Source organism: Scyliorhinus torazame, chromosome 3 (genome assembly GCF_047496885.1).
Source record: "Scyliorhinus torazame isolate Kashiwa2021f chromosome 3, sScyTor2.1, whole genome shotgun sequence".
Classification (NCBI taxonomy): domain Eukaryota; kingdom Metazoa; phylum Chordata; class Chondrichthyes; order Carcharhiniformes; family Scyliorhinidae; genus Scyliorhinus; species Scyliorhinus torazame.
The window spans coordinates 261,196,480-261,210,355 of record NC_092709.1 but is presented as its reverse complement, the minus strand read 5'-3'; the positions used below and the strand labels follow the sequence as shown (position 1 = coordinate 261,210,355).

At 45.4% G+C, this 13,876-nt stretch overlaps 1 protein-coding gene across 4 annotated transcripts in view; it reads right to left on the bottom strand.

The window, feature by feature from the left end:
* The window catches only part of LOC140409077 (probable E3 ubiquitin-protein ligase HERC1), a 701,933-nt gene that overhangs the window by 512,989 nt on the left and 175,068 nt on the right, over positions 1-13,876 (bottom strand). For all 4 annotated transcript variants that reach the window (XM_072497165.1, XM_072497164.1, XM_072497166.1 and 1 more), the window contains 5 exons: positions 13,136-13,247; positions 10,866-10,992; positions 4,896-5,046; positions 4,163-4,445; positions 3,040-3,121 (listed from right to left, as the gene is read on the bottom strand). In XM_072497165.1, coding sequence (XP_072353266.1) covers positions 3,040-3,121; positions 4,163-4,445; positions 4,896-5,046; positions 10,866-10,992; positions 13,136-13,247 — 755 coding nt within the window. The remainder of the gene's footprint in view (positions 1-3,039; positions 3,122-4,162; positions 4,446-4,895; positions 5,047-10,865; positions 10,993-13,135; positions 13,248-13,876) is intronic.

Genomic DNA, 13,876 nt, shown 5'->3' with positions numbered 1-13,876 from the left:
ATTAGGAGCGGCCGGGACATTGAGCGGGAGATGTCAGTGTCACTCAAGCAGACCCATAGCCACTTGGAGGAGTTCCAGAGGCTTTGGGCACAGGAGATGACGCCTGCAATGAGTAGCACCAAGGCCAACACTGCTAGGGTGGTGACCACAATGGAGAGCCTGGTGCATGACGTGGCACTATGAGTGATGGTGTCCATGGCGTTGCGCAGTCGGTGAGGGCATGGCTGAGGGTCTCGGCAGAATGTCTGCCTCGCTGGGGGCCCAGTACCAGGCCATCCTTGATGAGGTGCTGCAGGACATGTCCCGCTCTCAGATGGATGCTGCGGAGCTTGCCCCAGTCGCAGGTGACATGGCTGAGGCACTGCAGAACATGTCTTAGTTACTGAGGATCATCGCCGAGGGCGTCGACACCGTGGTGCAGACACTGGGAGCTGCTAGGGCTTGCAGAGCCACATGATGCAGGGGCAGCCAGGGCTTGAACCAGCTGCCCCTCCGCCCCAGGGTGGACCCCAGGGCACTATGAGCACTGACCTCTGATGAGGACACAATTCAAGCTTATCACACGGGATAGGGTGTGCATGTGCCGCCAAGTGAGCCGGGACCCTCCTGCCCCAGGGGACATCCGCCAGGGACATTCAGGGCCACGGCATGAGGTAGGCAGCTGGCTGCCTCCACCTTAGCTGTGCATCCTGGGGAAACACCTAGACGTAGTGGTAGAGCTAGGAGGGCCAAGCACATTCAGAATCACTGAGGGCACTAGGGGAAGGGGTGGGGCTATAGGTAAAAGGGGGGGGGGAGAAAAGAGTGTTGGGGGGGCAGCATAAGCAGAAGTGGGGTATTGTACAGCATATTAAACTCCTCTTTGTACAATCATTATGATGCCTCTGTCACTTTCTTCCGCAATGCCTGCTGACCCCTGATCCTTTGCCCATCACTCCAAGCATTCCCCCCTCCCCATGGCACTCACCCCACCCTCTGGCCGTGGCCATGTCCCCGGAGCTGTGTCCCATCCCCTGGGTATTCGGATGTTCCGTTTGTGGTGCTGCCTCCCGCAGTATTCAAGCGTAGTGTCAAGTCATCAGGGTGTGATTGGGATGCTAGGCAACGACGCCCACATGCTACATGGCCTGTCCACCAACGGGAATCCACGTGGCATCTGTGAAGTGCTCACTTAACCACGAGTGCCAATTTCCTATCAGCCTTCAGCTCCGCAGCCAGAGGCCTCAGCAGTCAGTGGGGGGGTCTGGGTGATCGGTGGGCAGATGGGCAGGGACATGGGTTGCCCCAGGAATGGGTAAACACAATCCAGGGTTGGCATGGTGGTCCTGTCTTTTTGCCTGCGAGGAAAGATGCCTACTCACCACCTCGGCTCCCCACAGAAGTCCTTCCGCCAGGTTCACGTTTTTCAAAAGGAATACTAATCGCCACCAACGTGAGCAGTTGCTGGGGAGGCCGTTGAATGACGGTAGGCTGTTGGATATGGGTTTGTTCTCATTAATTGCATGCAAATAGGACTTAAGTGGTGATAATTGGTTTCTCGCCACGCTACAGCAAAATCTCGATTTCGCCTACGGGATCGGGCCAGTTGTATCATTTTTAGCCTATTCACTGGCCTCGTTACGCTTGAGCGGGAGCGCAACGAGGCCGGAGAATTGCGCCCAAAGTCCGCATTCAACGTCCTCAAATGAGCGAAAACACGAGATCTCTTAAATCGGCCCATTCAACCCCCGAATGTAGAGGGATGCCTTGATCCTGTTGAACCCAGCCCAGCAATTGGCCAACTCTGCACCCAAGTCCTGGTAAATACGCACTACATTTCCTTCCCAGGTACATTCTCTCGTCTCTTTCGCCCACCACAAATTCTTCTCCTTATCCAGGAAACGATACAACCGCACCAACATCAGCCACACCTTGTGCGCTCGATCCACCTCAGGACATTCAAAGACCTCCCTGCCCCATCAGCTTCTCAAATATCTTCATCACATATTCTGTGGCCTGCGTTCCTTCAATCCCCTCAGGCAGCTCCACAATCCGGAGATTCTGCCTCCAGGAGTGACTCTCCAGGTCATCCACCTTCTCCCTCAGCCACTTCTGTCTCTCCGCCATGGGCACCATCTCTGACTCCAACGAGGCGAACCAGATCTACCACTGACTCCTTCACCTTCTGGAGCGTGAACTCTGAAGGCGAGTCGAGCTACGGAGAATCCCGCCCATCACACTCTGCGCCTTTGCTCCACTCTCTCAATCGGCACCCTGATCGGCTCCGCCACCTTAGCCTGGTCCTCCAAGGCTTCTTTTATTTTTAATATAAATTTAGAGTACCCAATTCATTTTTTTCCAATTAAGGAGCAATTTAAGGTGGCCATTCCACCTACCCTGCACATCTTTGGATTGTGGGGGTAAAACCCACGCAAACACGGGGAGAATGTGCAAACTCCACATGGACAGTGAACCAGAGCCGGGATTGAACCTGGAACCTCGGCGCCGTGAGGCAGCAGTGCTACTCACTGCGCCACCATGCTGCCCTCTCCAAGGCTTCTTGCCTCTGCTGCTGGAACTTGGCGTTCAAAAAAAGCCTACCAACTGCTCGGTAGACCACTGGGCAATCAATGATGCCCCAGAGCCCTCTGCCATCTTTTCCTCGTCTGAAAAGCCATAAACCGGAGCCACCAGAGGGCAAGACCTATCTTTCACTGCTCATGCTCTTTGCATCAACAAACACCCCCTATATCGGATGAAAAGGAGCAAACAATTCCACCTCGAATGTGAGCCAGCAAATATGTGACCAGTCACTCTGTGGCCACCACTGGAAGTCCCTGTTTTTATTATTGACTAAACAGCTGCTTGATTCACCCTTTGTATCGAGTGTCTTTATTTACTCCACAAATAATATGAATTTATTTTCTAAAAAGGGGCTGTTGATGCTGAGGGACTGTTCATTAGATACATTAAATATTTTGTCATCATTGCCTGTCAGTATTCAAATGTCTTTTGGTATACAACTATCTAGGAGTGTGGAACACATATTTCTTTATTCACCTGCTTCCTTGCATCAGAGTCACTTTGATTCTGTCGGAGTCTTGTCCGAAATGACTGTTCCTCTTGTGGAGAAGTTCCTTTCCTAAGAACAATTAACATGGCAATGTTATTTGAAATGCTTTCTGAAGAAGCAAAAAAGATACAAAAGCACCAAATTTGTACTTTCCAAGTGACAAACATGTATTCGATCTTGCCAAAACAAAATGGGGAGGATGCCAACAGAACTAACAAACACATTGGGCAGAATACTCCGTTCCTGAAGCTAAATGCTGTGCCAACGGAGAATCCGCGGGTGATTCACAGGAAAATCAGCGCAACCCCCTCACCGATTCTGGTACGGTGAGGGGCTAGCACCACCGCCGCGTGGAACACCCGTGGTTTGCATGGAAAACGGCCGCAGAATCGGCAGGTCCCAGGCCGCGCATGCGCAGGTCTCACTGGTCGTGCCGGAAGACATGGCACCGGCTGTGCAGGAATCCTAACCCGCCCACGCCAACCCCACAGCCCACCTCCCACCACTCCCCCCAGCCCTAGCAACAGCCCCCCCTGCCAACAGCACGGATCCCGGACAAGTGTGGAGGCGCTGGACACTGTTCAAACCGGTACACCAGGTTCCCAACTGCTGGGACCACATGTGGCCCACTCCGTCTCAGCCCATCGGGGCCGGCTGATGATGCGCTAACAGCCTTGCAACTGCGCGCGGCTCGATGACGCCGATTTGGAGGGGGCAGAGCAACGCCAACCAGCGCTAAACTGGGCGCCTTCCCTGAATCCGGCGACGGAGGCCATTCTGCACCTGATCGTCGATCCCGATTTCGGCATCGGGCTACGGAGTACCCCGCCCATTATTTTCAGTCCCTTTAAAACTATGGAACTTCTTGCCTCCTCCAGCCTGCCACTCCTCCTTCAACCAATAGAACTTTAAAAGTTAATTTTGACATTATATAACCACAGAATCTTGAAAGAAGTCATTTCACTTTTTTGAAAGGAAGTGCCCTCCACAATTGGTCTAAGAGGAATAAAGCAAGGTTTGAAGCATACAGAGGAGGAAAGAAGAGGAAGTGGAAGGAAGGAATAAATTAAGTAGAAAGGGAGGCAAAGAGGAATAACTTTAATGACTCACCTAGTTTTAACTAATATTGGATCTTCTTGCCATCCCTTCCCCAGCCACACGGCCCTTACTCCAAGAATGAGGAAGGCACAGCGTAAAATTACAAAGTGGCACATGGAGATAAAGGAATACTGCTCTGCTGAATCCCTTCTTTTTTCTTTCAGAGCAATTTCAGCTTCTGGAACTTCCACACTGCCTGTGCTGTTAGGCCGGCTACTTGTGCCTGAGTATTCATATACAGTTTCATTTTCATGGTGACAAGCAGCCTTTCGAGCCAGGAAACACTCCAAAACCTCTGCCACATGGGAAAAGAAAAATTCACACCTCAAAACCAGTTAATTTTGCAACAGGAATTATATTAATAAATAGCTCTGTTTTAATTATGTTTCCCCATTTTAAATCATTACATCTGGATCATGGAAAGTTTATTGCATATTTCACATAATAGTTTTCAGGTTTTTCTACACAAGCAAATAAATACTTTGCTGGACAGATCCCAGTTTAATAATGAACGAATGTCACCATTATAACCCACAATAAGACAATAAAATGTTATGATATTTTTGAGAAACATTAAAAGACTAACTTATTTCTCTTATCTGATACCTTTTTAAAGTTTTACAAAGCTTGCTACACATTTCAAGGATATACCTTTTTGCACGCAGATTTATAATTACAGTTCTTCCGAAAAATGACGAAAACATTTACAAAGCTGGCAAAAGTAATGTAATGTACGTATACACACTGCTTATCTTTGGGAAATCCTCTGTGTCCAGTAATACAATCTCTCTCTCCATATTGTACTGTGGTTCTTCTGATTGTACGACGTTCTCTGTTTGCTCAGCAGAAGTGCTTTCTCGTGGCCCATCCTCGATATTATCTGAGACATCTGAAAGCTAAAAAGAAATAAAACTGATTTTTTTGCCATAAGAACGAATTACTGTTTTCAAGTTTGATACATTTAATTATTATCACTCTTTAGGTTTAGTATTATTTCTCAAATGCAGATACCCTTCTCAGTCTTTTCAGTAGATTACTTTCTAATGAAGAAAAAGCACAGGTTGCCTGATCCCCTGAAGAACACATCATGTCCAAATCTTAGACCCTGCAACAAAGAGTTTACCTGGGTAACATCAGCATTTTTAATCTGAGAGAAAAGTTGGGGAAGAGTATGAATAGTGTGCCAGGAAATTACCTCAATTTCATTTACTTTGCACAAAGAAGCAAAAGACAATGATGATAGATATTAATGACGTAGCATGAAAAATGTTCCATGTAGACCCACTCGTAGATTCCCTGTGGCATTGCTCACAGGTTGACCTCTTGAAACTCAGTTGAGTGACTTTCTTTGCCGGTCTTTTTTCATCTCTATTTGTCTTCTAGCTTGCTTGTATACTAATTATTCGGTCTCTTTTTTTCGTTCTTTTCTTCTGTGCAGGAGAGAAGCTGGTCACATTTTCCAATTCCGGGTTTGAGAAGATTTTGGCTCGAGGCATTCGCAACTCTGTACCTGAGCTCTACCACTTTATTGCCTTTGCTGCAGCAATGAAAAATAAAATAGGGGGCGATATAAAATGAGCAGTCAATTCTCTATTGCTCATTTTATGCTACTGCTAATGTTGAATTCCACCCATCAGGAAAACAAGGAATTACAATATTTTTATTTTGCTAATATACTGTCATTTTCCGCATGTACTGGAAAACAGGCTGGTGCAGTTTTTAAAATTCATTTAGGGGATGTGGGTTAGGTCAGCATTTATTGCCCATTCCTAGTTGCCCTTCAGAAGGTGGTGGTGAGTTGCCTTCTTGAACCGTTGCAGTCCTTGAGGTGTCGGTACACACGCAATGCTGTTCCAGGATGTTGCCCCTTCAACAGCGAAGGAAAGGCGATATATTTCTAAGTCAGGGTGGTGAGTGACTTGGAGGGAAACCTCCAGGTGGTGGGATTCCCAGATATCATTTAGGTTGGTATCATCACCGGTACAGGCTTGGAGGACCGAAGGGCCTGTTCCTGTGCTGTATTGCTCTTTGTTCTTCTTTGCTCTTTGTATCTGCTACTCTTGTCCTTCTAGATGACTGTGGTCGTAGGTTTGGAAGGTGCTGTCTAAGGAACCTTGGTGAGTTACTGCAGTACATCTTGTAGATGGTACACACAGCTGCCACTGTCCATCAGTGGTGGAGGGTTTGAATGTTTGAGGAAGGGGAAGCAATCAAGCGGGCTGTAAGTCCCCGATGATGTTGAACTTCTTGAGTGTTGTTGGAGCTGCACTCATGCAAGTGGAGAGTATTCCATTACAATTCCGACTTGTGCCTTCTAGATGGTGGACAGGCTTCAGGGGGTCAGAAGGTGAGTTACTCACCGTAGGATTCCTAGTCTTTGACTTGCCCTGGTAGCCACAGTATTAATATGGCTAGTCCAGTTCAGTTTCTAATCAATGGTAACACCCAGGCTTTTGATTGTGCGGGATTCAGCAATGGTAATGGCATTGAATGTCAAGGGGTGGTGGTTAGATCCTCTCTTGTAGAAGATAGTCATTACCTGGCACTTGTGTGGCACGAACATAACTTGCCACTTGTCAGCCTAAGCCTGGATGCTGTCCAGATGTTGCTGCATTTGGACATGGACTGCTTCATTATTTGAGGAGTTGCGAATGGTGCTGAACATTGTGCAGTCATCCGCAAATATCCCCATTTCTGACCTTATGATGGAAGGGAGGTAATTGATGAAGCAGCTGAAGATGGTTGGGCCTATCTACCCTGAGGAACCCCTGCAGTGATGCCTGGAACTGAGGTGACTGACCTCCCACCATCACAAATATCTTCCTTTGTGCCAGGTATGACTCCAACCAATGGAGAGTTTTCCCCCCTCATTTCCATTGACACCAGTTTAGCTAGGGCTCCTTGATGCCATACTCGGTCAAATGCTGTCTTCATGTCAAGGGCAGTCACTCACCTCACCTCTGGCATTCAGCTCTTTTGTCCATGTTTGAAACAAGGTTGTAATGAGGCCAGGAGCGGAGTGACCCTGGCCGAACCCAAACTGAGCATCAGTGAGCAGGTTATTGCTGAGTAAGTAGCACTTGTTATGGGGCCAGGGTTTAGAGAACCCCAAAGTGTATCATGGAGTTCACCTGACCCACAACTTTTAATAGATTGTGGTATGGGCAACACGCGGCCCACTCTACAGGTGTGGTACAGCAGAAATGGAAAAGTATTTTTTAAAGCAAAACAATGTTTATTCTATGAACTCAAGTTAACCTTTTTAAAATACAGTGAACATCTTAGCAACCATTAATTCAAATACAACCCCAAAGACCACAACACTAAGTAATCCTTTAAGCTTTCCTTTTAACATCCATAAGACTTAAAAAATCTTTAAAACAGAAGCACATCAGGTTAAAGTCATTAGAGAGAACAGTTATTAGTTTTAAATTACCAAAGGATCGATTTACAGGCTTTAGATTGCAGAGAGAGAGACTCATACACCTTCTGGCTGTGACTGCAGCTATCCAGCTCTGAAAACGAAACTAAAACACACCCTGCAGCAAACAGCCTAAAACCAAAGTAAAAAGCTGACAGACAGCCCCGCTCCACCCACACTCTGACATCACTGATAAACACCCATTTCTTAAAGGTACATTTCTTAAACACCTATTTCTTAAAGGTACTCTCACATGACACACTTGATAACACTGTTAATGATTCCTTCCATCACTTTGCTGATGGAGAGTAGACTGATAGGGCAGTAATTGGCTGGGTGGAGGGCAGTAATTGGCTTGGTTGGATTTGTCCTGTTTCTTGGGTACCAGACACAACTGGGCAATTTTCCACATTGCCGGGTAGATGCCAGTGTTGTAGCCATACTGGAACAGCTTGGCCAGGGGTGCATCCAGTTCTGGAGCAAAAGTCTTCAGCACTATTACTGGGATATTGTCAGGGCCCATAGCCTTTGCAGTATCGGCATTCAGCCATTTCTTGATATTACATTGAGTGAAGTGTATTAGCTGAAGACTAACAATTGTGATGCTGGGGACCTCTGGAGGAGGCAGAGATGGACCATCCACTCGGCACTTCTGGCTGCAGATTGTTGTGAATGCCTCAGCCTCGTCTTTTGCTCATATGTGCTGGGCTCCTCCATCATTGAGGATGGGGATATTTGTTGAGCTTCTTCCTCCAGTGAGTTGTTTAATTGTCCACCACTAGTCATGGCTGGATGTGGCAGGATTATAGAGCTTAGATCTGATGCATTTGTTGTGCAATAGCTTAGCTCTGTCTATTACTTATTGCTTATGCGGTTTGTCACACAAGTAGTCCTGTGTTTTGCTTCACTAGGGTGACATCTCATTTTTCGGTATGCTCGATGTTGCTCCTGACATACACTCCTGCACTTTTCATTGAATCAGGGTCGATCCCCTGGCTTGGTGGTAATGGTAGAGTGGGGGATATGCCGGGCCATAAGGTTGCAGATAGTGGTTGAAAATAACTCTGCTGCTGATGATGATCCACGGTGCCTCATGGATGCCCAGTCTTTGAGTTGCTAGATCTGTTCGAAGTCTATCCCATTTGCCATGGTGGTAGTGCCACACAACACGATGAAGGGCATCCTCAATGTGAAGACGGGACTTTGTCTCCACAAGTACTGTGCAGTGGTCACTTCTACCAATGCATCTGCAACAGGCAGATTTGTGAGGATGAAGTCAAGTATGTTTTTTCCTCTTGCTGGTTCCCTCACCACCTGCTGCAGTCCTAGTCTAGCAGCTATGACCTTTAGTACCCAGCCAGCTCAGTCTGTGACTACCGAGCCACTCTTGGTGCTGGACATTGAAGTCCCCCACCCAGAGTATATTCTGTGCTCTTGTCACCCTCAGTGCTTCCTCAAGTGGTGTTCAACATTGAGGAGTACTGATTCATCAGCTGATGGTGGCCGGTACGTGGTAATCAGCAAGAGGTTTTCTTGCCCATGTTTAACCTGAAGCCATGAGACTTCATGTGGCCCAAAGTTGATGTTGAGGACTCCCGGGGCAATTCCCTCCCGACTGCATACCAGTTTTGCCGCCTCTGCTGGGTCTGTCCAGTCGGTGGGACAGGACATACCCAGGAATGGTGACAGTGGTGTCTGGGACATTGTCTGTAAGATATGATTCTGTGAGTATGACTATGTCAGGCTGTTGCTTAACTAGCCGTGAGACAGCTCTCCGAACTTTGGCACAAGCCCCAGATGTTAGTAAGGAGGACTTTGCAAGGTCGACAGGGCTGGGTTTGCCATTGCCGTTTCCGGGGCCTGGTTCAACGCTGGGTGGTCAGTCCAGTTTCATTCCTTTTTTGTTTTTGTGGTGGTTGAATACAAATGAGTGGCTTGCTAGGCAATTTCAGAGGGTATTTTAGAATTAACCACATTGCTGTGGGTCTGGAGTCACGTGTAAGCCAGACCAGCTAAGGTAAGGATGGCAGATTTCCTTCCCTAAAGGACATTAGTGAACCAGATAAGTTTTTACAACAATCGATAATGGTTTCACGGTCATCATTAGACTTTTAATTCCAGATATTTTGCTGAGTTTAAATTCCATCACCTGCCGTGGTGGGATTCAAACCCGGGTCACCAGTTCATTATCCTGGGTCTTGTGGATTATTAGTCCAGCGACAATACCACTATGCCACCACCTCCCCTAAATTGAGGGTGATTGTTGTAGTTGGATTAAGAGACAGAATGGCTGCAAGGATCTAAAACAACTCAAGAAGTGGTTTTGATATGTTAACAAACCAAGAGGAACTTAGGGTGGAGATCAACCTCTCCACCCTGTGCCCTGGCGTGGCGAGGGGACCTGCTGGAATTCTTAACGCTTGAAAAGGTCAAATTTGAACTGAGGGGAAGGATGGAGGGGTTCTACAACTCATGGGCGTTATTCATTATGCACTTTCGAGAATTGGATCACATCGAACATTAGGGGGGTTGGGGGCTGGGAGGGTTAAGGGAAGGGGGACTGTGTGTGTTAATGGTGACTATGGGTGATTCCCGATTCCTTTTTGTCATTTATTTATGTTAGCATGCAGGCCAATGTCTGGGGTTTGGTGGGAGGATGGGATCGTTGTTATTGATATGGGGATTGACATTACATTTGTTACTGATTCTTGTTTATTGTTTGGTGTAAATTTTGGAGAAAATGTGAAAAAGGAGAATAAAAAAATATATTTTTAAAAACCAAGAGGAACTAGAGTAGGAATTTACATAAGGTAGTAAAATAAGTAGTTTTGAAGTGGGTTATTTCAGCACATAGGGGTTGTAAAAATTGTAAATAAGTGAAGCAATTATAAGAGTAAGTTTACTTTTTAAAATGTAGGAGCTAAAGTAAAGAAATGAGTCATGTCAGTTCTGGGAAAAGGGCACTTTTGAGACACTGGATGAAAACAATAGTTTATAGAGAGCTCAAAGAGAAGGTATCCATTTAAGGAAACACTGAAACCTGTGAGAGAGATTTCTCACAAGACAGTGTGGACAAGGCCAGGCCTGGAGAACCAACTGCATGCATTTATATATTTAAAATAATTTTGCAAATGAAAATAGATGTGAAACTCAGCCATGGAGAGAATAATTAGAAGCAAAAACTAAGACTGATCTATAAGGTTAGAATTGGAAGTGCAAAATGTACCTGGGGTGGGAGGGAAACGTGCAGGACTACAAGATACATTGTATATTAACATTGAGTTAATCTTTTACCTGTTTGGGCCAAGCAGGCAGCTGCACATTTGTAGTATTGTAGACAACATTCTTTTGAGCCAGGAGTGTACTTCTAACCTTGTAGACACATTGATATACTTCCACTAGTCTCTCACTGGGTTGGCACCTGCAAAAATAGTAAGGAGCATCTGGCAAGTTATTTGCTTACCAGTGAAATTCAAGATCTAGTATAAGCCAAGAATGCAATGTAGAAAATAAGTCTGCTTAGAATCATAGAATTTACAGTGCAGGAGGCCATTTGGCCCATCGAGTCTGCACTGGTCCTTGGAAAGAGCACCCTACGCAAGTCCACGCCTCCACCCCAACCCCACCCAACCTATTTTTGGACACCAAGGGCAATTTAGCATGGCCAGTCCACTTAATCTGCACATCTTTGGACTGTGGGATTAAACCGGAGCACCCGGAGGAAACCCATGCAGTCACGGGGAGAACTTGCAGACTCTGCACAGACAGTCACCCAAGCTAGGAATCGATCCTGGGACCCTGAAGCTGTTAATCAACTGTGCTAACCACTGTGCTACCATGCTCCTTGTATTATATCTGTTTATGACAGATCACTAACCAAATAAAATGAATAGGTAGAATTTTCCTGTGCCCTCCATGGCAGTTATAATGGCAGGCTGGGGAGAATGCAGAGTGTGTGTGTGTTGGGCACTAATTCCCGGCGACCTCAGAGGCAGAAAACACTCCCTGCCCAAGGCCCGCCACAGAGCTTAAATCCCAGATGAGAAAATTTCACTCGACATTGGTTTTCTTTTATTCCTCCCGCCCTCGAGATCTTTTTTTCTTATCTCTGTTTTTTTAAAACTGCAAGTTCTAGAGGGTTATGGTTCGGGATAGCTGGTAGTGCTCCAGTGGTTCACCCAAGTTGCCATTTAAAAAAAAAAATCAGCCTGGCATATGATTGCCATTATAAAATACTGGAAATATCTTTTCAGATAAGAACGTATGAGAATTTGGAGCAGCAGTATGTCACTTGACTCTTTCAGCCTGCGCCGCTGTTTAATAACATGGCAGATCTGATTAGAACCTCAACTCCACATTCCCACCTACCCTGAAAATCTTTCATCCCCTTGCTCGTCAAGAATCTATCAACGGCTGCCTTAAAAATATTCAGACTCTGCTTTCAATACCTTCTGAAGAACAGCATTGCAAAGGCTCACAACGGCATGGTGGTGCAGTGGTTAGCACTGTTGCCTATGGCACTGAGGACGCATGTGGAGTTTGCACATTCTTCCTGTGTTTGCGTGGGTCTCACCCCCACAACCAAAACATGTGTGGGTTAGGTGGATTGGCCATGGTAAATTACCCCTTATTGGAAAGAAATAATTGGATACTCTAAATTTATTTTAAAAATAGCATTGCAAAGGCTCATGACCTTCTGAGAAAAAAATATTCTCATCGCATTGGACTGGGGTAGTCATGCTAAGAGGTCTTACAACACCAGGTTAAAGTCCAACTAGTTTGTTTGGAATCACTAGCTTTCGGAGCGGAGCTCCCACTCACCTGAAGGGGCTACACTCCGAAAGCTCGCAATTCCAACTAAATCTGTTGGACTTTAACCTGGTGTTGTAAGACTTCTTACTACATCTAAGGAGGATTGCTAGCTTGTGAACAATCCTCCACTATCTCCAATGCTACTACCCTCAATAATCTTGAATACATTCTATTTGAATCAGGTAACCTTTCTATTTTGAGTGTTGCCAATCTGTTAAGTATCTTTATCCTATTTTTCTATCCAACTGTACTAATACCTACAGAGAGAGAAGGGAGCCAAAACCTTTCTAGGCTGGATAACTCTTTGTCAAAGCGGACTTTGGCAAAGCCAGCTCTGACGAAGGGTCATCGAGACTCGAAATGTTAGCTCCCTTCTCTCTCCACATATGCTGTCAGATCTACTGTGATAGTCTAGTATTTTCTGTTTTTCTTCAGATTCCAGCATCTGAAATAATTTGCTTTTATGTACTATTACCTACTCCTTTACTGTGACTTTTGCAGCATCCATTTCAAATTACCTGCTAATCTATTGTCATACACTTTTTTTCCCCCTCTTGCTTCTTTTTTCAGTTCCCTTCTGTATTCAGCTTGGTTCTTTACTGTATTGTGAATGAACCATTTATCAAAAGCCTCCTTTTTCTGTTTCATTCTAATCTCCATTCCTTTCGTCAAACAGGGAACTTCATATTTGATTCCCTTTCTTTTCCCCTTGTATGAATGTATTTAATGTTCCTAACATTTACTTAAATTACCGGTCATCTTTGCAAGCCTCTTGAAATAATCCTGTGTGCTTGAGTAATACGGCAAGGACAAATCGAGATGCTGTTTCCAACAAATGGTCTCCGCTCATACTATGCTCCCATTCTGAAACAAAACAATTCAAAAGATTTTGAATATATGCAGATATACTACTTACATAATCCTGCACTTAAAACTCTCACCTCACAACTATTAATCAAGCAAATTGTCAAAATACAGCTTTTATTGTACAGCTTTCATGGTAAATTTCTTGTGCTAGCCTACAAATTCAATTTCAATTTACCATGGCAGGATGTAAACTCAACGGACAGGATTTTAACTGCCAACGAAGATTGTGGGTGGGTGTGGGTGGCATGGGGATTAAATCTACAGTGCAAGAGGCCATTTGGCACCAACTCTCCAAAAGTGCACCATACCTAGGCCCATTCCTCCACCGTATTCCCATAACCCCAAATAACCTGAACATCTTTGGACTGTACAATGTACATGAATAGAAATTTAAAATATTTTTCACTTACAACGGTTTTATTATCATGCCAATTTGATTGATCTTTCTCATTTTAAACAGGGTGCATTGATGCAGGAAGCGGGGTCAGCATGAAAGAGTAATTATTTCCAACATTTGAGAATTAATGTCAGCAGAGGCATGGCCATTAAATTGAAGTGTTTTGAAATCATATGGTTTGCTTTTCATGTGTCCTCTATACACTGAAATAAAGGTTTCTACATTTTTT